The following is a 23,960-nucleotide window of genomic DNA, read 5'->3' as shown; positions in this document are numbered from 1 at the left end:
ATCTCCATACAATACAAAATATTTTTAACCAGAAAAAACATTTTACACCCCACGCGCGAAATTTAAACGGAGCGCAGCCCCCACCAAAATTTTCTAACCCCGACATCAGCTAACAGATGTCCTTAGTCTCCATACCAATGGCGACGGCGACAACAAGTGACAACGCGACTGCACGGAGTGTCTAATTTTTTTTTTTTTACCTTTTTTTTTATTTTGCAATTTATTTTAATTTTTTCGCAACAAAGTTTTTAAAATATCAATTCAAACCCTAAGCAAAATTTTTCACAAAAAACAGCCAACGATCCGAAGTTTATTTTGAATCCACCGTTTTGTGGTTAAAATTTTCATTTTTTTTTTTTTTTAGTGCACAGTTACGAACAACTCCTGTAGTAAATACCAGGAACGGGTGAGTCAGACCGTTAAGGTCTTAGTTAATAAAACGAGGTTAATTGACATCATTTAACTGATGACAATTAATATATATACATATATAATATGGATCATTGGAATTTATGCTTTACTTACATCCAACATATATACATATATATACATATACGTATATATATATATATGTAGACATCTAATGATATTACATGAGGATGAGGACTGACTTTATCTGACATGGTCCGGTTAGATTTGGATCTTTAATGTTTTGTCGTCGCTTTTTCTCATTAATTAAACGTCATTCAATTGTTTTTTTACTCATATATTTTTTTTTTGATTCTTACAAGTATGACTGAGATAAAAATTAATTTGAGTTGGATTACCAGTCGGTTGTCAAGACCCGAAGCTTCAGTTTAAAAAGTCTGGGCTTCGCGGTAACTTTCAAACTCCATAAATAAACATTTTTTTTTTGTTTACTAAAAAATTTATATATAAATAATTAATCAACGGATAGTTTACCAAATATTTAAAATAATTTTACTGTCGGAAACTAATTGAGTGTGGGGATAATTATATTTGTTTATTTTTGTGGTACAAAGTTTATAATTAATTTAAAATTTAATTATGATGACAGATATGGATGTTAAATTTACCGCGCTATTGAGAAAAACTCGAAAAAGTGAATTGTTTATTAGGCCGTATTTTTATTTTGAGTTTCCTAAAGTTTTTTGGGGTGAGTTTTTTTTTATTTACATAAAAAAAAGTTATTTTTTAAAGTCTGATAATTATTTATTTATTTAGTTGTCCTCGAATAACTAGTCTAATTATTGGGCCATGTGTTGAATAAAATTAATATGTTATCATACTTTTATTAGATAAATATATGAATATATATATTAAGTAATGAATGTATTTATAAATTTATATTTAATGATAATAATTATTATTTAAAATTTATTGGGAAAAAATTGGAGATTCAAATATTTGAAAAATTTTCAATTAATAATTTTATGATTTTTTAAAACTGATAAATTATAAAAAAAATATACACGTGTAGAAAATTTAAAAAACTATAAGTGCAATTTTTTAAAATATTTTTTTTTTGATAATTTATCTTGAAAAAAAAATCCAAAAATTATTAGACGTCGGTTAACTTCAGTATCATAATTAATTTTAAAATTTTAAATTTGCCGGTTTTATAAATTTTTTAAATCATTTTATTCAAAAACAATTCTAAGATAACTCCGAAGATTTATTCATTATTTTTTCTTAGAAATATGAATCTACATAAATTACTTTGAATATTAATTAATCATGACAAGAATAATTATTCATATTTCTAAAACTTGAATTATTTAAATACAATGGCATGTCCGAGATTCAAACGGTTCGCACATGGGGCGGGAGGGGTCTTAAGAAAATACTCAACTTTCGGGGACTAGAACAAATTTTCATTTTTTTTCCCTAAAAAAAGGTAAAAAAAAAACCTTTTTGTCTCTCCCTGTACTTTTCTTTTATAAAATATTTTAATCATACTAAGCCTGTGACAAAAACTTTTGATGGCTAGAAAATACTTTACAAATTTTATTTAAATCATAGATTCGATTTAATTAGTTGTCTACTGGCCCTAGAAAAGGGAAAGTCAAGCCCTACTCAAGGCCAGAGTCTTGGCGCGTTATCAGGCTGCATTTCAAAGACCTAAGATTTCTAAGTCCACAGATGCGAGTTAATTTTTTGTCCGCTGACTCATGCATAAAAAAATCTATGAAAAATTCCAGTAACTTAAAAATAAAATATAAATTAATATTATTTTAGTTGTAAAGTAGTAAAAATATCTAGTCCACAAAATAAAAATCTCCCGGAGATTCTGCAGATATTTTTTGTTGTGTCTACGAAAAATATTGGCACGAGATAAAGTTGCTGCATAAAAAAAAGTTAAAAATAAAGTTAAAGTTGGTCATGCAATAAATCAATGATAAAAAACATATATATTTACAATTACAATTATTTTATTTTACTTTTGCAGGCAAGTCTCGTAAGCTTTGTAAAAAAATGTCGACTCAAACGGCTGTCAATGATGAAATACGAGTCAAAATCGTGTACAATGGGTAAGTAATAATAATAATAATAATAATAATAGATATATATATATATATATATATATATATATATATAATTAAAATGATATATCATTTAAATTGTACGGTGTTGTGGTCAATATCACGGTACTTGAATGATTAAAATGCCCAGTTGATTCATTAATATCTACAGAGAACAATGTATAAATATTTGTTATGTAAATAATCCGATTGTCATTTAGACCCGCGTATTAAGCTTTTCATTTTACTATTTATTAAAACTTTTAGGATTAATGCTAATAAATAAATAAATATTTTCCTTAATGACGATTACGTAATTTTCTAGTTCTACCAATTAGATGATTTTGAAAATAATAAATTACGCGGTTGTAGGAGTGGTAACTCGGGGCTACTTGCAAGTACTCTTATTTATTTATTCAATAGAAATTTGAGTAATTGATTATTTAGTTAGTTAATTAGTCAGTAATTACTGTCACGGCGAGCAGTTGAGATGAGACGTAATTATTTACTTGGATGTAATTATCGTCGTGTAATTCTTTGTTTTATTTATTTATTCATTAAATGAAGGCAATTTTAAACTCTAATGTCAAGGTTTTTTGTGTTCAAATACTAATTGTTACAAGTACAGTTTTATAATAACTCGAAAAAAATGGTGGGAAATTCAAACGCGCCTCGATCGCTCATAATAGTTATCAATTTTTTAAAATTTTTTTAAATAACCCGCCTTTTTTTCTTAGATACCGCTGTTTATTTTTGAATCCTACTGGCACTAGTGCTGCTTCCAGTAGTTGGTAGAGGAAAGAAAAGAAAAAATGGCAGCTATATTTTTCATGAATTACCGGTTTTGAGTTTTTTTTATTAATTACAATTTAACAAAAAGGATTTAGATAATGATTTTCCATAGAGTTCTTGCGATAATAGATACGAAGCTAATAAAAAAAAAGTTAGGCCAATTTAATATATTTTTTGCAAGTTATCGTGGTTCCAAAAATTCGAACAAAGTTTAAAACAAAGCGCGTCGCACTTGAGGTGTGCAAAAAAATAAATTAATTTCAGATAGAGCTTTTTTCTGATAACTCAGTAATTAGTAACCTCTATAGTCTTCAGTGATATTTATTTTAAATTATCCTTCACCTAAAATTCCAAGTTTTATTTAACATTTTATATTTTAAACTTTGTTCGGTCATCCAAAGATCGATGGCTTAAATTAAAGCCGATTAGACAACTCATTTAATTATTTAATAGTTTTTCCAGTTGACGTTAATCATAAATTTTAAAACCCGACCTGCGTATTTACTCTCTATACGTGTGTACTTTACCTTAAATTTGTTAAATTTTTTAATAGAATGTTTTTTTTTTTATTTAATAGAAAGGTACAAATCATCTACATCACTCCTGATATGACAGTGGATACTCTGAGAGAAGAAATGCGTACAATATGCGGATTCAGTTCTGGGGGAAATGGCGCGGATCAATTTACAATGAAATGGGTCGACGACGAGGGTGATCCATGTCGTATTGCATCTCAACAGGAACTTGACGAAGCACTTCGTCTTTACGAGCTTGAAAAGAATCCAGAAATAACTATACACGGTCAGTTAAATACATAAATACATATATCTATACACGGCAGTAGCTGATATTGTTTAAATTAAAATCACGTAGCAGACTGATACTAACTAGAAGCAAGTAAACTATTACCTAAATTTAAACCAATGTATCTAGTTCCAAAAGCCACTTAATCACGTACTGCCTACCTAAGCAGCATAAAAAATTATAAGACACGATCAAGGTCTCGACTATTTTTCAAATTACAATTAAACTTTTTTTTTTTATTTTTTTTACGCTTACTCTGCAAACTCAAAATATGTATGCATATATGACGGATAATAAAACTGAGTGTAAGTATAAGTATAAAAAAAATAGTAAACAAAAAATAGTGATGACTAGACAGAGAATCAATGGATAAGTCTTGACAATAAAGTCGCTCGCGCGAATGCTTTCATTTGGCGGTTGTTCTTCTTGAATGCATTTGTTCTATTTGTCTTTTACTTCATACCTTAGCTTTTACTTTTTTATTTTTTTTACTTTATCTTTATACTTTACTACCCACTTCTTTTTTTTTTTTAAATTTTTTTATTCTTCAACCACCCGTTGGGTTAAAAAAAAATAATAAAAATGAAAGTATCTGTCTGTTACATTTATCGTTCCAAGCTTTACTTTATTTTATTATTTTTCCTCTTTTTATTTACACTCGTACATACATTTTTTATAACATTTATTCAAATTTATATTAATTATTAATTTTTTAAACCGCGATAAATATTTATTTTTAATTTTAATCTAAAAAAAATTTTCCCGCGCATTTTAAATCATCGCGATTTGTTTTTTTGAATTTATGTGGACTGTTAGTTGAAATAGTAATTTAAAATAAATTTAATTGTTATACCCGACAGTAGTGTTGCGGCTGTGGGTTGATAATAATAATAATGGTGATGAATATGATTCAATAGAGTCAATTGCATCAAGGCTGCGTCAATATTTCAAATGAAAAAGACCCGAGTTGAGAAAAATATATTAATAATAGTTATGAAATGAATGAAAAGTAAAATACCTCCTCATATATATATGATTACTAGTCATGCATTGAGATCGTGAAGTTATAATTTGTTTAATGATAGACGAGAATTCAAAAAGACTTCTAGAATATCTGAGAATATTTAACTTACACGTGACTTTATTTTATACTTAAATATTCTGATACTATTTCTGAATGTTAAATAATTTAATTTAATTAGAACACACTAAGTTTGGTATCGAGTTGTCTTTTATTACTTTTGACGACTGCAGAAATTTAAAAAAATTTTGAATCTTTTATTTGAAATTTTTCATTTGCTGCAGTAGAGAATTTAAAAAATTTATTTTTGCTTCTAGTTACTTTATTATTCATTTTATGTAAAAAGTCAATGATATCTTTTTTATAGAAAATTTAATTCTCTACAAGTTTGTATTCATTCATTTTTATCATATCTCGCTTAGTTTTTAAATTATTTTCATTTAATCAACTCGTGTTCAAAAATTAGCTTAGAAAATTTTTCTACATTTGAAAATTTACTTTTCGCGCTTTTTCCTCCAAAACTATCAACTTTACATAAAAAATCAATGATATCTTTTTTGTAGGTAATTATATTCTCCATAATTTTGTCCCTCATGACTTTTGTCCTATCTCGCATATTTCTTGCGAAATACTAATTTGAATAAAAATGCATATTCAGAAATGGATTCAAAAGTTTTTGTGAGAAAAATTTTCAGCTCTCGATTATCTGAACAAAAAAACTAACATCCAGGGGTTTTTGTAGACAATTAAATTCCCTGTAATTTAGTATTGGAGCATTAATGTCATATCTCATACACCAGACGTGTAAATCAATAGCGTAATTTTTTTTACAAAAACAGATTAATAAATAATGATTGAAGTAGGCCAATTAATCAAATTCTTTAGAAATATTGAATGAGTGGCATGACAATGGGTCTATATATATTTCACGTGTGAACTGTCGGTTGTCGGGAGTATGATAATAATGATGATGATGGTGGTGATGATGATGATGATGATGATGATGATGATGATGATGATGATGATTAGGACGGAAGCGCAGATGAACAAAACTAGGCGATTCATTGAAGGTGTAGAATAGCGTATAGTATAATAGTTTATGGTAGCGGCATGTGCCACGCCTAGAAGCTCAACTCGTACGGCGCCAAGGGAGGCATCGATATAGCCCCGGCTGTGTCATCTCTTCTCTCTTCACTCTTCACTCTTCTATTCCATTCCATTCCATTCCCTCTTGGCTTACATCTGGTCCAGGGTTAGTGTTAGTGGGTTGCCAAAGTTGTAGGAGGTGTTTGAATGTCAGGAATATCCGGCCAAAAAACACCTTAAAAATACGACGACAGCAAAACAAAATCTAGATCATGCCATAAACAAAAACAATCTTGTACACGATAAATTTATTTCCCTTATCATTATTTTATCTCGTTTTATTTAACTCCCGTCTAATGTGACTTGACCCAATTCACCAGATTCCTAAATTTCGATTCGTTCCAATAGAAATTTTCCCTGGGTCCGATAGCCCAAGATTTATATCAAAGATCCGTTTATGTAAAACTTTGGAACACTCGATTTCGAAGCTAAATTTAGGAGGGATCGTAAAAAAAACCCTTTAGAATTGGACGGAAATCGAGCAGATCAATCGCGACTTAGTTTCCATCCTTTTTGATAAGACCCAGTTGATTAATCAACAGAAATATGTATGATTATTTGGCCGGCGAGATCTAGTTCAATCAAGTCTGCAGCGAAATCCTGCCGGATCTAGTCCAGATCAAATTGATCTGAGCAAGAGTCTCTGGGTGCAAAGTAGTTTTAACTGGATCCGCTAAATAATAAACGTACTGGGAATCTTAATATTTGATATCTTTGGCGTTAAAAAAGTAAAGCCGCCCTAGCAGCCAAGTATTGGTTTTGAAAAGGCGTGGAGCTGCCGAATTACCTGGTAGCCGACCTCTTTTTCCTTCTTACTCTCGTCATCAACACACGTTAGCTTCACAAGTACACAAGAATACCAAGTATTCACATGAAGGATCAAGAGTTTTTGTATAAATGTAATGGTGTACCTTGGAAGTTAAGTGTACATATATATATATATATATATATATATATATATATATGTGTATATGATACAGTGGGTGGTGATGGTGGTAGTTGTTCCTAGTTGTTGGTCCGCGATTGCGCGTTAAACAACCAGACACTAGTGCGCGCCGGGCGGCGACTAACTAATGCTTATGCCGCAGTCGATATCCTACACTAGGACAAGCTTGATCATCATCTTGCTGGCAGGAAACAGTAGCCCAAGTGTCCAACCCAGGATACATTTTAAATAAATCCAATTGGTCTGGTTGTCCAATAGGTTTTTCGGTTTTATAAAATATTATCCTGGGCTGATTGTAGTCGTAAAAGTAAATAAATGGTAACGGTTTGTTGTTTAACTGCTGGTGGATTTAAAAGCAATTGAATATTAACCAGGATCCTTGTTTTTGAAATAAAGGACCGATTGATCTAGGTCGAATATGGCGTGGGGTTACTGGAGCGCGACATCAGTAAATGATCGTGGGCGTTCGCCACGTCGTGAAAAGGATAAACAATCACAGTATCAGACGGCCAGTGAAGTTGCTGCTCAGCAGCAACAACTTCAGCAGCAGCAGAGACAAATTGAAGAACAAACTTTAGATTTGGATGACGAACAGATACCTGGTGGTTTTTATCCCTATTCACTGGCTGCTGCAGCAGCTGCTGTTGCTGCTGGAAAACGTACGCCTGCTGCTGATGGCTCGACTGGTTTGCTCCAGGCTTTGGCTAAAGATACGGTCACCATTCAGCCGGGAGTTGGGGTTGGTGTTGGTATTGGTATTGGAGTTGGTGTTGGTGGAAGTGCTCCTGGTACAAGCAACTATCCGCCCTCACCTGGCAGTGATTCTGCGGAATATGAGCAGCCTACTATTGCTTTGCATGCTGCTTATGTTCAGCAGCATGATACAAGAGAACACTCGCCTACGGAGTTAGTGTGTCATTCAGTTACTGGTACTTTGGATAGACGATTGAGAAACATCCGGATTGATAACAGTATTGGTAGCGCTGGTGCCAGTGGAATTGGTGGTACGGGTGCTAATGCTCATGATGATGATGCTACTGATGTTGAGTTCGAAGAAGAAATAATAGTACCGGAAGTTATTTATGAAACTACTCCTAGCCGAGCCAGTTTCACTGGTAGTTTAGGCAGTTGCCTGATTCACGGCAATCGTAATCAATTGCCACCAGATCCAGGTACTTCTTCATCAATGTCGTCTATTAATTATGATCAGTATTCTATTGGACCCAGACCGAATTATGCATCCGAAGTTTGGCTTAATGATATCACATGGGGTAGGTCTAGGCTCAAAATATATTTTTTAAAAGAATTTCCCTTCAACAAAAATTTTAGTTTTATCAAAAAAAATTGAGAAATTTTTTTTTGGAAATTTTACTTGTGATTTTGCCTCAACTTCGCCCATAGTCCGCATAGTTTTCCAAAAATTAACATTTAAATAAATTCATATTTAGCAATGAATGTATAAGCAGTCATTTGAATTTTTATGGCTTTTGTAGCAAAAGCTATTAATCTAATCTTGAAATTCATTATATTTTTTTTTTTTTTGTATAATTCCTCCCCTAAATTTTATCAATAAATTTTTATCTGATATTTACTGTATTATTTTACCCACAGTATCGAGAATAAATTCAAAATAATCTTTCAATTTTTTTTACTCAAAAAATGAAAATTTTCATGTCAATTTGTTGAAAGAAAATCGGAAAATTGTTTGCTAACAGGATCATAAATTTTTCCGAAAAATAAAAACCGCGAATTTTAAAATAAAATTTAAAAAAACTTGAATTCTTTGGCATTGAAAAATTGTATAAACTAAAGTTTAAAGTGAGCTCATGAAAATTTTTTTATCATACTATTAAATATCTTGATATAAAAAAGGTTATTTAAATAATACGCTTAGTCAATAGTTTTCGCGTTAGAAGGATTTAAATTGCAGACTCATTTTCTAAAGGCTCTTTTTATATATGCTGAAGAGTCATTTTACTTTTCAAAAGCTTTTCACGTCTATTGACTTTCAACACTACATTATTTTATATATTTTAAAAAAAAACTTTATCTGTGTCGGTATCCGTATCTATTTCTATAAATTAATTATTCAAATTAAAAACAATAATGTTTTATCCTGCATTTAAATTTCATCAAGTACCAGGTACTCTAGCCGGGTACCCAATATTACACATTCACATCACGTACGATAATGGAACACTGTTGTACGATATGTGAATAAATATCGTTTAATTACAGTATTCCGTCCATTATTTACAATTGCAATTATAAACCATATATATTTTGCCAAATATTTTTTACCAGTATAATCAAATATATACTGAGAAGAAATAGTACATTACGCATCAAGGGAGGAAAGTAGGACACCTGAAGAAAATTCAAATGAATACATGGAAAAATTACGATGTGAATTTTCTATGTTTATTTGAAATTTTGAATTTCTGAAATTCAAACAGAATAATTTCCCCGCGTAAAATTCTACTGGAACCGAAGGCGGAAAAAACGCCGATTGTGACGTCCTGCCTTCCTCAGTAAAATCCTTACAATTTTTCACCAAATCTACACCTGAAATTTTAAATTTTCGCCTGTTTCTGAGAAGAATGACGCATGCGCTAAATTTTATCAATTGTTTTTTCATAAGAGGAATTTAAACTTTCGGCACAGATTTGGTGAAAAATAGCTTTTGCAAGAACGATATTTTCTAAAGTAATAAATCATTGAAAATTATCGTATTAATTTCATATCTAGTTCGCAGAATTATTCTATCGACAGAAAAAATTGAAATTTATTTACTGGGAGAGATTTTTCCAGTTGGGAGAATTATTTAAAATGAAATCGTCGAATTTTTTCACCGAAAATATATCAGATTTAAAATTTTCAGTAAATACTATTTTTTTGTAGAATTTTCCGCCGTTTGCTGTTTGTTGTTTTATAAGGTGCTGACATTTTGAGATTTAACAGCCGACTTGTCATCATGGTCAGTGAAAATAGTTTGTGTAAGGACTAGGTGGTGATAAGTGAACCACTCATGTACTAGTGAGTGTAGCTTACCACCAAGTAATTAATCACTTAGACTGTAGTGTGATCTGATTACAAGTGATTAATCGGCTTGATATACTTTAGATTTTCTTGTAAGCACAAGTCTTACATTACTTGCCTTCTTACTTATTTTTTCATTCTTTATACGTCTCATTACCTATTATATTTTAAATATACGTTTATATATGAGGTAGCTGAGCGAAATGAGGACAGAAATAAATGCGCTGAATTTTTTTATTTGCATGATAATTATAAGGAATTAACTTCCGGTATTAAATAAATTTCAACTGACGCGGAATTAATTTAAATTGTAACGAATGCGTTTTATACTTTTACGAAGTTAATAATAACTTTTAAACTATGGATTTTTTTTTAAAAATACTCTGATATATATTTTTGTATTATTTAATTGTCTACAAAAAAGGTATCTATGAAATTTATTGTAGGGTTGATAAATTTGAAGCTGTGGTCGTTTGAAATGAAAATTTAGCGTAAGAAATAAATCGGGATTAAAATCGTTAATATTTGTGGCCCATTTTACCCTAATAAGCAATAATTGCCGAATTAAACGAGCTGTGGCTCACGAAAATCGGTTGATAAATTAAATAATTACGATGTAGAAGACTTGGGTAGAAAATTCTTCCGCGGTCGCGGGTTCGAATCCCACTGGCGGCACTTTTGATTCAAATTTAAAAAATAAATAATTTTCGCTCACTGTTTTTTATTCCAATACTTACAGACAATTTAATTATTAAAATATATAAAAAGTGTATGAGCACAGCATTGCATCATATCGTGTCGTAAAAAACTCAACAATTGTCTTTCTTTTTATCTTTTGCTCTTTTACTTTCGTGTCAACCGCATCGTTTTTTCTATTCTTCGACCAAACAGCAGCCAAACTAAAATTATTATCATTATTATTGCCAAGATTTTTATTGAGGTCAATTTTATTTAATTCATAATATATTTATTCAAATAAAAATATACATAATAAATTATTTGTACATATATTTTAAATTAATAGCTATAGCTTTTATATAATTTTCATTTAAATTTCAGTGGTTTATTTTATTGTTGGCGAATATATATTCGTAAATTGAAAATTGTCTGTTGCTACTGCTATCGCTTTTGTTACTAGTGTAGATTATATTACATATTATTATTATTATCATATATTCATATCTATATATAGAAGAGAAGAATATATTGGAAACTTTTGTGTCAAGATGAATAGTGAATACTTGTACAAATAATAATCGATTTTAATAATATATATATATATTAGACAATGTTATAAAAATCGTATATTTTTTTTTTCAAAAATTAGGCGGGAATTTTCGATTTCCCATTTAAATATTATAAAATTTTTTTTTTAAACTGGAATTTCATCATTTATCAGCGAATCATTGTTTCAAAAAAAAAAAGTTAGTAGATATTTTTGTTGTAAATTAAACGACCTACAAAAAAGGTCTCTTATTATTTTTTGATAACTATAATTTTTCAAAAGTTATTCAAAGTCAAAGTTAAATTCACACTAAATTTTAGTATTAATTTACTTTTCTGTAAATCCTGGCGAGTATATAAATATATATGAGTGTTAATTATACTAAATTTTAATTATTCTAAACCAATTAATTTTTTTTCTACTTCATTAAATCTTTTATCGATAAAATCAAAATTTATGATAGTAAAAAAGATTAAATTCGATTGTACTCTATTACGATTTTTATTTATATTTTTTTAATGCCGGTATATTTTTAGCGACAACCGCCTATTTTTTTTTTATTCTTGATCTTTTTACCCTCCAAGTGTTTATTATAGAAAATGTCATCTGGATAAATATAAACGTTTTATAAATTATTTATCACTGGAAAAAAATACCGAGGTAACATTAATTCGGACGGAAATAACAATTTTTATTTTGTGATGCACACAAATTATTTAAATTTAAAAAAAAAGAGCGGGATAAATAATTCAAAAATTCTAAATTATATATTCTTTCTTTCTTTTTTTTTTTTTTTTTTTTTTTTTTTGAATAAAAAGTTTGTTGAAGTAGAAAATAATAAATTTATAGATGTCTTGAAATGTATCGAAAAAGTTTAGTCAGGCCGTTATTTTATTATGATTATTAACTTTTTATTTTTCAAGAGGAAATATTTAAAAGTTTAAGTTTTTAATTAAATTTTATTTAAAATAGTTATCAATATTTCTTTGTTTTTTATTACTTTGTACTCGTTTGTCTCCTTTTTCTTGAGCAATCAGAAAATATTTAAAATAAAATGAAACTTTTGAATACTGAACTGAAAATATAATTTATAGCCAGCAGTAAAGAAGTCTATTTCATTTACTGCGCAGTCGAATAAATTTTATTCTTTTTTAATAAAAATCGAGTTGGTTTAAATTTTCGGTAAATAGACTTGGAACTGGCAGTTTCAGAAAAGATAAAAATAAAGTTATTTAATGAAAAATAAAGCGACTGAGTAAAAGTAATTAAACATGAAGATGAAAAGTCTGCGCTGTTTTATAGTTACAGAGTATCTAGTAACTTTATGTGGATGTATATTAGATATATATGTACATGAGCATTCACTTGATTATCGGGTAACCATTAGTTTCCTTTTAATCCGATGCCGCGAGCTGTAACATCATTTGTAAATTATTAAGGTCCACTGGGAGATATGCTACCGGGTTCAATAATACAGAAACCCCTGTCCCTTGTGGCCGATATTCCTTGTATATACTGTAGATTATCTTTCTGTTTCACTCTATATCCGTTCTCACTTAAGCTACGAAATAGTATTACTGAAAATTATATTTTTAATAAATATATTAATCTTAAATACTCGACAAAGTCCAAAATCACACTATTAATCTTTCTACACCTACTTTTTATATTTCAAATGCCTATAACTTGGAAATTATCGACTTTATTAAAAAAGTTAATCAAAGCTTTTTTGTAGAGAATTTAATCCTCTATAAATCAGTACTCATGTGTTTTTACTGTAAAGTCAATACTTTTTGAGTAATTGACGTTTCAAGTGACAGGAGACAATAATATTCAAAATTTATTGTTTTTAGAATTTGAATTGCGATAACTCGAAAACTATCGATTTTATGATAAAAATACAGGAGTATAAATTTGTAGGAAATTGAATTCTCTACAAAAATGGTGCAGGTAAATTTTGTCGTAAAGCTGATAGTTTTCAAATTATAGGCGTTTTACGTTGTTATTTTTATAAAACGGTTGAAATGAATTTTTTATTATTTTTTTTTTTTTTTTTTTTCACGAAGTTAAGACGAAATGTCTATTGAGTCGTGTTGGTAGATTAATGGTAATGACATGCCACCTAAGCCCTGGTGCAATTAACGCTACCACCATCTCGTATACGCGGTTACCGTCAACATAACATGAAAGGGTTAATTCTCGTTACGTGACAATCCGAGCGTGTCATCTCAGGCACATTTAATTTTACCCAGGTGTTGTATTAGTAGTTTGTGAATATATTTAAGCTGTCATTGACATCTGGATAAGTTAAGTTAAGCTAAATCAACCCCTCAATATAATGATAATAATAACAGTAATAAAATCACCGCGATCAATACCAAAAAGTTTTATATTTTTAAAGGGAAATGATAAATTGTGGGTGTGAATACTAAGGAATATTATTGATAGACTTGACTAAAATTTATTTTATTTAAATGTAGTTATGCTAATTTTTTATTACATTAATATAGATTTAAATTTTTTAATTTAAAAGTTTTATCTTAAATTATTTCACGTCAATATTTCGTTTCATAAAGAAATAAACTAGCGATCTGCAATCCCTACGGGACTGTCGTATTTTCGAATGATTTTAAAATTGACGAATAATTCTAACAGTTTGAATAATCCGAAGATTTTCAAATAATTTTAAACCTTGCAAATAATTCAAAAATTTATATATAACTTAAAAACTGATAAATATTTAAAAGAATTCAATTCGAGCCCGAATATAGAATGAAGTTTTAAAAAATAATTTAAAAACTTTTAAATAAATTAACTAATAGAACAAAAGTTACGCCCAAAGGAATCAAGCATCAATACATTCAAGTTCATTGACCTTAAAATAATTTTTATGTTAACTGAAGCGTATCTGGTGCACAGTAATGATTAATAAATAATCTTTATGATCAAATCTGAAGCCCGATTAAAATATCTTTTGTGAAATAGATAAAGAGAGTACTTTTAAAATCAAAACCATCTAATTATTGAATGTATCGCCAGCGGAGCTTTTGGCGGGAAAAATTCAGTTTTCAAATTTTATCAAAGATTATTCCCAATTTAATGAACATGGAGTTTCATTACAGCAACGAGTTTAAACATCTAGTGCACCCGAAATCGTAGTTATGTAGTTGTTGCTTTGTCGCTGGTTGTTTTAATTACTCTCGTGAAATTGAAAACACTTTGTTTTCACAAACCGAGGCCCTATCTTTTCTCTTTGTCCATTTTATACCCGACATTCCACTACTATTACTCTAATTTTTTTATTTTTATGCTTTTGCTACAGTACTCGAGGTTTTTACTTATTTTTTTTTTATTCGACAATATTGCTCCTATCGCAATTACACCAACCAACACCTATCTGAATTCCGAGTGACCAAACCCAATAAAATACAAAGAGAAAAATAAAAAATTATTAAATCTTTAAATACAAAAGTTTCCGATAGGAAAAAAAAAATTAATTACTGTAATTATTTTTAATTTTTATTAGATTATCGGTAGTGAGATTATTTTTACAATTCTTATAAAAATTAAAGACTAATCTATAAAAAAATAATTATTTTTTACGGCTTAAATTTTTAAAGAATTCGTAATTTGAAATTATCGCGGGAAAAAATTTTAAGAAGTTTATTTTTAAAATTTAAGTGGCGGAATTCCCACTCATAAGAAATGACAACAAAAATTTTAGTATTTTTTTTTTTTTTACTACAAATTAAAAAAAAAATAATTTTATGGGAGATCGTGAGTTTTAACGAGAAATCTCGAATTTTTCATGCGAGCATAATTAAAAAAAAGTAGTATGTAAATTTTTCGTTGTTTTAATAATAAAACAAAATTTATTGCGGGGTAATATGCGCAAGCGACATTTTATGTTGATTCAACGGGCGTATTTTAATTTCTGTAGAAATTAACAGAGAAAATATAAAAAACAATAAGAATTCCCTAGACTGTGACGTGGACCAAAGCCGTATTCATTTATATACACATATATATTTATAATGGAGCCCCATGATTACTTTGTGTCCTTTGTACTTTTATTATAAAAGTTTTAATTACAATGTATGACACATTGTACTCTTGAGATTTGTATAGAGATGACGGCAAAGAAAGACAAGATAAGCTCGTCATTGATAGCAACTTTATTATCCAGATTAGTAGTCTTGTTATTAATGGCAACGTGGCATCACATTGATAAATTCATTTAATGACACCATTTTTTTTTTTTTTTTTTTATTATTATTATTATCATTAATACAATTTAGTCCATTTACTATATAGACAAAGTTCAATAATAAAAATAATGTCTTAGATTTAGTTCGACGTAGATTATTTTTCTAGTAGCTCCGGGGCTTCAATGCAGTCGACATGGCTGACGTGTGTTTTTAACAGGAAATCTAAATAACCGATTTATATAATTTAAAATTTTTTTTTGTTCAATTATTCAATTTCGTTTAGTATTCAATCAAGTTCTCTTTGTTTTTGTCATTTTATTTGTTTTTATTGGACTGTATGTACGACAGCTGTACACAAAACACGTGTTAAAGTTATTATATATATATATATATATATATATATATATATATGTGTGTTATATAATAAAATAAATGGGAGACATTGAGTTTTGATGACAATTTATCTGAAGTTTGTGACAATAGGATACTTTTTTTTGTAACTTGAACACGTGAAAGTGAAATGATGTCGAGAATCCCATTGACTTATGGCTACCCGGTGATATACCACAGCTTGTTTTCTTCCAGTTCTTCAAATAACCGCCAAGGTCTCTGGAGTCAGGTATTACAGCTTAATATTAAATTTTAAGAGCGACATTACTTGTTGTTATTTTATTAAAAATAACACGGAGAATTTTCGATTTGAAGTTCAGTTAACGTGGGTAAGAAAAAAGTAACGATTTGTAAATTTTCTGCTGACCGATCTCTTGACAATAAAAACTTGGCCTTTGACTCGAGACACAAAAAAATGTAAATAAAAGAAATGTAAAAATAAAAAAAAATGAATGAAAGAAAGCAGTGAAAAGCTCGAGAAAATGTGATTGGATAGTGAGGGAAATATTAAAAAAAAGGTTACGAGCTCTACTCTAAATTGCAATGAAACTTTAGATGTCTTTTAGTGAATTTTTTTAAAAGATCTTGATTACATATGACATTTTTTTTAAATTTATTTATTTTAAGTAAGTAATTTTTTTTTTTTTTTATTAACTCAGTACTACGCCACTCAATAACTCTTTTTAATTTCACGGCTAAAATCCTTTTAGTTTATTAACAATAAATAATTAAAGTCTAAAACTGAGAGATTGTTAAAATTTAAGCCGCCATTTTTACTCTCCTTACCTAGCGGCCGCGTTGTCGCACTAATTAAAAAAAAGCGCGAAAAATTTTTAAATTCAAATCCGTGAGTTTAATAAAAGATGTCACGTATTAATTAATTAAATAACTAAAAGCCTAATTGATTTTTCTTATTATAACTTTCCTTTGCGGCGCTGATGGGTTTACTTGGGAACTTTGAAAATAATTACACCATGACCCAATAACATTCCCTGATAAATAATCTATCGTAATATAATAAATGATGTTGTCAGGAAATAAATGAAAATATGGTCGTTGAATTCCCTCGGGCATTAAATAAATGTGTAACCTGAAAATATATTGTCCCATGTCCATTAGCATTAGTTATCAAAGTAACAATACATTATATATGATAAACAAGTGGCAAGTTTTTAGGTCATTCGTCTTAATATAGCCACCCTTTAGATGATTAAACGAGAAACCAACACAAACAGCAAGAACAAGAACAAGCACAAGAGTAACAAACAGAAAACAGATTCCTGTAACATCCGTAGCAAGGGATGATACGGTCGATCGAGCATAGTAATAGAATTGCTGGTAATACCTCCTTCTCTCTTTAGTCCTCGGAATTTTCGTCTGATAGGGTACAACACCACCAGTTGCAATTCAACTATATGCTACATATATATATATATATATATATAGATGTATATATGTATATACAACCAAGTACACGGTAATGGTAATAGTAATAGTAGGTATTGTATTGTGAGAATATAATGATGTGAGAGTGTAATGTTAAAGCTCAAAGTAGGACACACAAGCTAACGCGAGGTGTAGCCGTAGCCAAGCACTTTAGGTCACATGGCCAGAGGATATGTAACCATGCGGATACTCCACCCTCACACCGTTTTCTCCTCGGTCAAGTATATACATATGTTGGTTTAACTTTTAGTTCTAAGCCAAGATGTGAATATGCGCAAGACTTATTTTCGAGCTTCTTAATCATTTATATTTACTCAGTTTTTTTTTTTGTTATTCGCATCCATTATTTATCATGCGGGCTTGTCAAGAATATTTTTTTTTTAAAAGTCGGATAGAAAATTTACCTTGAACTGGATTCGAACTCACGACTTTGGCTGTCATTTTTATAAGTAACCAAAAAAATTAATAATTTATGTTTTTTTATGGATTTCATATTTTTTCCGGTGATATACTTTATTATTAAAGTATATATTTGCTATCGTTTTCTCCCGACTTCCTGTATAATCAAATGTTATATAAACTTTCAAGAAATATATACATGTACTTAAACTTATGTCAATAGTTACAAGTATAAGAGCACGTAATATGATATATAGCAAACTATATATTAAACATTCTAATTTCTCTCTAATTATAATTAGAACTTAAAGATCCCAGTTTACTAATTATTTTAATTTTCTTTTCTGTTACAGTCTTTCCGAATGTACCGCCAGCACCTGGGATGCCATGTCAGGGAGAAGACCGTGAGTATTATTAATATTACTGCTTTTTTTGTTATATTTATTATTGTAAAAGACAATTAATTACTACGAGTGAATTGTTAGCTGGCACTAGTCCAAATTCACGTGTAAAACAACTTAAATATTACATCGACTAATTTTCGCCCGCGTATGGCTGTCGTCTATTGTCATTTACGGGATTAAAATTTTTATTATTTATATTTTTATCACAACTTTTTTTTTTAATCAATTTTATTAATTGGTATTTTTAAGTCTACGATAGTCGGGCTGTTTACAATTTTATTTATTTTCAAGGATAATTGTCAATTAAATTTTTAAATTAAACATGAAAATCAATTTGTTGGTGTAATTAAAAAAAATAAAACATTATTTTTAATTAAAATTTATTGATATTTTAAATTTATGACAGTTTTGAATTTTTATTGCCTTGAAATGATCAGATAATTAAATTAATTTCAAAAATGCGCATGTAAAAAATTTAAAAATCTATATGTGCAATTTTTTTAAATATTTTTTTTTTTTAAATTTATCATTTTTTTAAAAATTCAAATTAGTCGACGTCAGCTCACTTCAGAATCACAAATTTTTTCATGAATGATATGAACCAGTTTTTGAAAAAAAAAAAAACTTTTTCGTGCTCGGAAAGTTATAATTGTTAATATTTACTTTAAAAAACTGCAATAAAGTTGGCTTTCAATTGATGAAATAAAAACGAATAAAAAAAAATTTAAGCTATTTTATATATCGATTTTGAAATTGAATAAAAAGCAATTTCTCTCAGGCATTTATTAAATAAAATACAAAAGAAATAATGAAAAAAAATATTTCAAAGGTTTTATTTGTTGTTGTTTAATATAGGAAGGATATACAGACGAGGAGCACAACGATGGAAAAAACTCTACAGAGTTAATGGTCATATTTTTCAAGCTAAACGTTTTAACCGAGTAAGTATTTTATGAAATACTTATTTCTTAACTAATTGTCTTAATAATAATAATAATTATTATTATTATTATTTCCTCGCAGTTTTGAAAATGTCGCAATTTTACGGCATATCTTTTGTTATTCCGTCGAATTTTTGTTCGAATTATTACCAAAAATGAACGAAATAAATTCAGTACATGCGGTAATAAACCAGAAAAATTTCGGCATTTTACCAGCATCAACGTTCTAATTTCACTTACATTCTCTTGTTTGAATTATAAGCCTGTCAACTAATAGAATAAAATATAAAATTGATAAAAAAATTTACAGCGCGCATTCTGCGCACATTGTCAAGACCGCATTTGGGGACTGGGACGTCAAGGATACAAATGTATCATGTGTAAATTATTGGTCCACAAAACATGTCATAAAGATTTACGTAAACCCTGTTCAAGTTTACAACAACAAGCCCAATCACATGATCAGCAATTAAATGATCGCAATGGCGATCAAGCACAGATTGATTCATCACTACAATGTAGTCCGAAGGCTCATTTAGATGATGAAACCACTGAACAAACTGTAATTGAGGATACTCGTCCACGTATGTACCCATTTATTTATTGTTCATTATATTAATTACATACTACAATTATTAATTAATAATTTTATTAGCAAACAACTTTATAGCTGATTAGTTTATTAAAAAAAAAAATTGTCATTTTTTTAGTCACTTAAAAATTTCTGACATGCGCACATTAATCTGACCCATTTAAATCAACCAATGAGAACGTAGGTCTCTTATTAATTTTTTTTGCAACACTTGTGCGACAAATATCCTATAACTTTACTATACCAGACCAATGACTATAACTTTGCGCACTATAACTAATGACTAAAGTGAGCGAAACGCCACCTAACGTTCCAACGACGCATTACATGAGTAGATGTAGCAGACATCAGACAAATTTGATTTAAAATAAAATTTTAATTTTTTACTTCTCGAAAATTGAACTTTCATAGCAGGGTACAAAAAATGTATCCTGCTGTCCGGGTGCACAAAAATACGAAAACTATTTAACTGTCACTGAAACGCATGCATATGACAGCGCCACCAAACAAGATCACCGTAACTTCTTGGAGAAATTCGTATACACAATTCACACTTATTTCTATAGTAGTGTAAGTTTGCGCACTTGGCCAGCAGGTGGACTCGGGAGCGAAAATAAAAATCCCGCCATTTGGTTTGAGGTTATAATTGTTCGCCATCACACGTGTGTTGACGTAAACGCACCTTAAACCTTACACTCATGTCGCGTGAACGTTATCTCAAATTCGATTAGTTCACATGTAGTATAAACTACTATTTTTTGATTTTGACCTCTGACTGACTCGACACTAGTCTATTTTTAAATTTCAAATAAATAAATACTGAAAAATGGATTTATTATCTGGTATGTTACTTTTTTTTAAACATAAAAAACAAATAATCATAATATATATAAATCAAAGATATGTTTTTGTTACTTTTAACATTGAATAAATATGACTAAGTGATATATGAGCTCTAGATTTTTGAATACCTCGTGGTAAAGAACTAAAATAGAAATTTGTTAATTTTAATAATAGATTTCTAGCGAATGAGCCATGATTCTGCGTAGTCAAATTCAAGCTTTAACTTTTAAACAACAAACATATATATAGATATATAAATTATATAAAAAAATGTCGGAAATTTATTTGAATAAAAAAAAAATTATTTTTCAGGTATAAACGAAGAGGGCGAAGAGTTAGCTTTGGATGTAATAGCAAATGCCGACGGTACAAATGAATTACAACGTCAATATTCATTAGCTGACTTTGAATTAATTCGTGTTATTGGACGGGGTTCGTACGCAAAAGTCCTTATGGTCGAATTGAAACGTACAAAGCGTATCTACGCAATGAAAGTAATTAAAAAGGCCTTGGTAACAGACGATGAGGATATAGATTGGGTGCAAACCGAAAAGCATGTTTTTGAAACGGCGTCAAATCATCCATTTTTGGTTGGTCTACACTCGTGTTTCCAGACCCCGTCCCGGCTCTTTTTCGTTATCGAGTTCGTGCGCGGCGGCGATCTTATGTTTCATATGCAACGACAACGTCGTCTTCCTGAGGAGCATGCACGTTTTTACGCTGCTGAAATAAGTCTTGCCTTAAATTTTTTACACAAAAAAGGAATAATATATCGTGACTTGAAACTGGATAACGTGTTACTGGACCACGAGGGACACGTTAAATTAACCGACTACGGTATGTGCAAGGAAGGTGTTCGTGACGGTGATACCACAGCAACATTTTGTGGTACACCGAATTATATTGCCCCGGAAATACTACGTGGTGACGAGTACGGTTTCTCCGTTGATTGGTGGGCACTTGGTGTTTTATTGTACGAAATGTTGGCCGGACGGAGTCCATTTGATATCGCTGGAGCATCGGAAAATCCTGATCAAAACACCGAGGACTACTTGTTCCAAGTAATTCTGCAGAAAACAATCCGTATTCCGCGTTCTCTATCAGTCAAAGCAGCTTCTGTTCTCAAAGGATTCTTGTGTAAGGAACCCAATGAAAGACTTGGTTGCTCACGCGGTCCGTCTGCCTTTTTGGACATCGTAGGTCATCCGTTCTTTAAAGCAATCGATTGGGAGATGGTGAGTTTACTTTTTTTTTTTTTTTGCTACCAGTAGTAAATTTCTTGATTACTTGATTAAATAAATTATTTTATAATTTACAGTTGGAACAAAAGCAAGTGACGCCACCATACAAACCGCGCCTGGATTCAGATCGAGATTTAGCAAATTTCCCGCCCGAATTTACTGACGAGCCGGTACATTTAACACCCGACGATGAGTAAGTATTAAAAGCCTTATTAATTAAAAAATAAAATCATTTCCACTAATAATAAAATAAATAATTACCAGGAAAGTGATAGCGGAAATAGACCAGACGGAGTTCGAAGGGTTCGAATACGTAAATCCCTTGCTGATGTCTCTCGAAGACTGCGTGTGACATGAGCCACAATCAAATGATCGAGAGTATCGACAAGATTATCAGCAAGATTATCTCACCCGTAATTATCATCATCATCATCATCATCAGGAGCATCAGCAGCTCCAGCAGTACCACGACTATGACTACGATTACGACGTTGACTACAACTACGAGCAGCATCATGATCCTGATCATGAGTATCAGCGACATCAATACCACCCTCATCAGCATCATTACCACCAATTTAATCAGCATCATCAAAGCTACATTGAAGAACTTGGATGCAAATTAGCGTCATATCAATCCGTTTATCCTTTAAATTACGGCGCTACTATTAATCCGACGGGAAATAATTACAATAATCATCATCCGCGTGATAATATATTTATGATTAAATACAACGTTCAGGATAATGAGATTGAAAATGACAATAATTATAATCAGTACAGAATATCGCCGCCATTGCAGTTTCGTTATGATAAAAGTAATGACTGTACGTACACTTTTAATATCAAGGAATTAGCAACTAAGTATCATGATAGAAATATTAATTCAACGATCAATGACATCCATGATAATGATAATGATAATGATAACGATCATGACAATGATAATGATGATAATGATTGCTTTAATGATTATGATGACGTTGAAGATAACCCGCGTAAAAAATTGTTTAAACAAATGTTCTGCCTTCCGTTGAATTAATTTATTAATTTATTAATTATTAATTATTATTATAGAGAATTATAAAAAAAACTTTTTATAGTCGATACCGTGTTTTGTAATGCCAGCAAGTCGTAAGTCGTACGACAAAACTTTTAATAAATTTTTAGTTTATTTATTTAATTAATTACTTAAATTAATACTCAATTTTTTTTAATTATTTAAAACGAAAATTAAGATTTCATGTTTAGCTTAAGGAATTTTTTTAAATTAATGACCTTGTAAAATTAATTGACCAGTTGATTTAATTAAAAATTACGGACTTGGTCTATTAATTAGTATTCAAAAATATCAATAAACTTCGATTAATTTATAAATTTTTAATTAATTTTTTTTTATTAATTCCCAGTAAAAAAAATTGTAAATTAGGTCATATTATAAAAATCAGTTAAATGTCAAATTAATCTAAAGGTCATAAATTCTCGGATGTCTATTAATTATAAAATATATAATAATTAATGTTTCTAAATATTAAAATATAAAATAGTGTATTTTTAGAGCACATATTTATTGCTAAAAATATATAAAAATTTATCACTGTAAATTTAAAGAAAATGTTTTACTTAGAAACTAAAAAAAAAAAAAAAATACATTATTTTATATTTTAAAAATTTGAAAATTTTAAATTTCGCTTACGACCGTGGCATTAAATAACAAAATATATATAAATATATATTTAAATTTATTAATAGAATGCAAGCGATTTGATAGAAATTTTTTATAGCAATTTTTGTTTATAAAATAGTTAAATAAAATATATATATTAATAATTGAAATTTAAACTTCCAAGGTGCTAATCGACACGTGTCCTGATTACGAGCCTTTTAATTAATTTCTTTAACATTCCATTTAAATAAAACTCTAATTAAAAAAATAAATTAATCATTAAAAATAATAAATAAATTATTATTTAAATATTTATGTCTTGGTAATGAGATTTATAAATTTTAATGGATATTTAATTACTAATACTTTTATTA

The 23,960-nt window shown here is 29.4% G+C and overlaps 2 protein-coding genes across 4 annotated transcripts; both read left to right on the top strand.

Moving 5' to 3' along the window:
- Positions 1 to 151: 151 nt before the first annotated feature.
- On the top strand, positions 152 to 22,368 carry LOC103578646 (atypical protein kinase C). Of its 3 annotated transcripts, none has more exons than XM_053742037.1 (9): positions 152 to 406; positions 2,411 to 2,492; positions 3,853 to 4,076; positions 18,253 to 18,303; positions 19,159 to 19,244; positions 19,555 to 19,828; positions 20,992 to 21,914; positions 21,998 to 22,113; positions 22,185 to 22,368. In XM_053742037.1, the coding sequence occupies exons 2-9, from the start codon at positions 2,437 to 2,439 to the stop codon at positions 22,270 to 22,272; spliced, it is 1,818 nt and encodes a 605-aa protein (XP_053598012.1). In that variant the 5' UTR covers positions 152 to 406; positions 2,411 to 2,436; the 3' UTR covers positions 22,273 to 22,368. The 3 variants fall into 3 exon arrangements, with proteins under 3 accessions (XP_053598012.1, XP_053598011.1, XP_053598010.1); XM_053742036.1 differs by lacking the exon at positions 152 to 406 and adding an exon at positions 775 to 1,117; XM_053742035.1 differs by lacking the exons at positions 152 to 406; positions 2,411 to 2,492; positions 3,853 to 4,076 and adding exons at positions 7,354 to 7,510; positions 7,589 to 8,463.
- Positions 22,273 to 23,488, top strand: LOC106694058 (putative uncharacterized protein DDB_G0279653; the record flags this gene model as incomplete). Its single annotated transcript, XM_053741736.1, has 1 exon — positions 22,273 to 23,488. A coding segment is annotated over one exon (690 nt), but the record flags the coding sequence as incomplete, so codon positions are not given.
- Between the last annotated feature and the right edge of the window lie 472 nt (positions 23,489 to 23,960).

This window comes from Microplitis demolitor, chromosome 9 (assembly GCF_026212275.2).
Source record: "Microplitis demolitor isolate Queensland-Clemson2020A chromosome 9, iyMicDemo2.1a, whole genome shotgun sequence".
In the NCBI taxonomy this organism is placed as follows: domain Eukaryota; kingdom Metazoa; phylum Arthropoda; class Insecta; order Hymenoptera; family Braconidae; genus Microplitis; species Microplitis demolitor.
The sequence above is the reverse complement of the archived record's forward strand: the minus strand, read 5'-3'. Positions and strand labels throughout refer to the sequence as shown.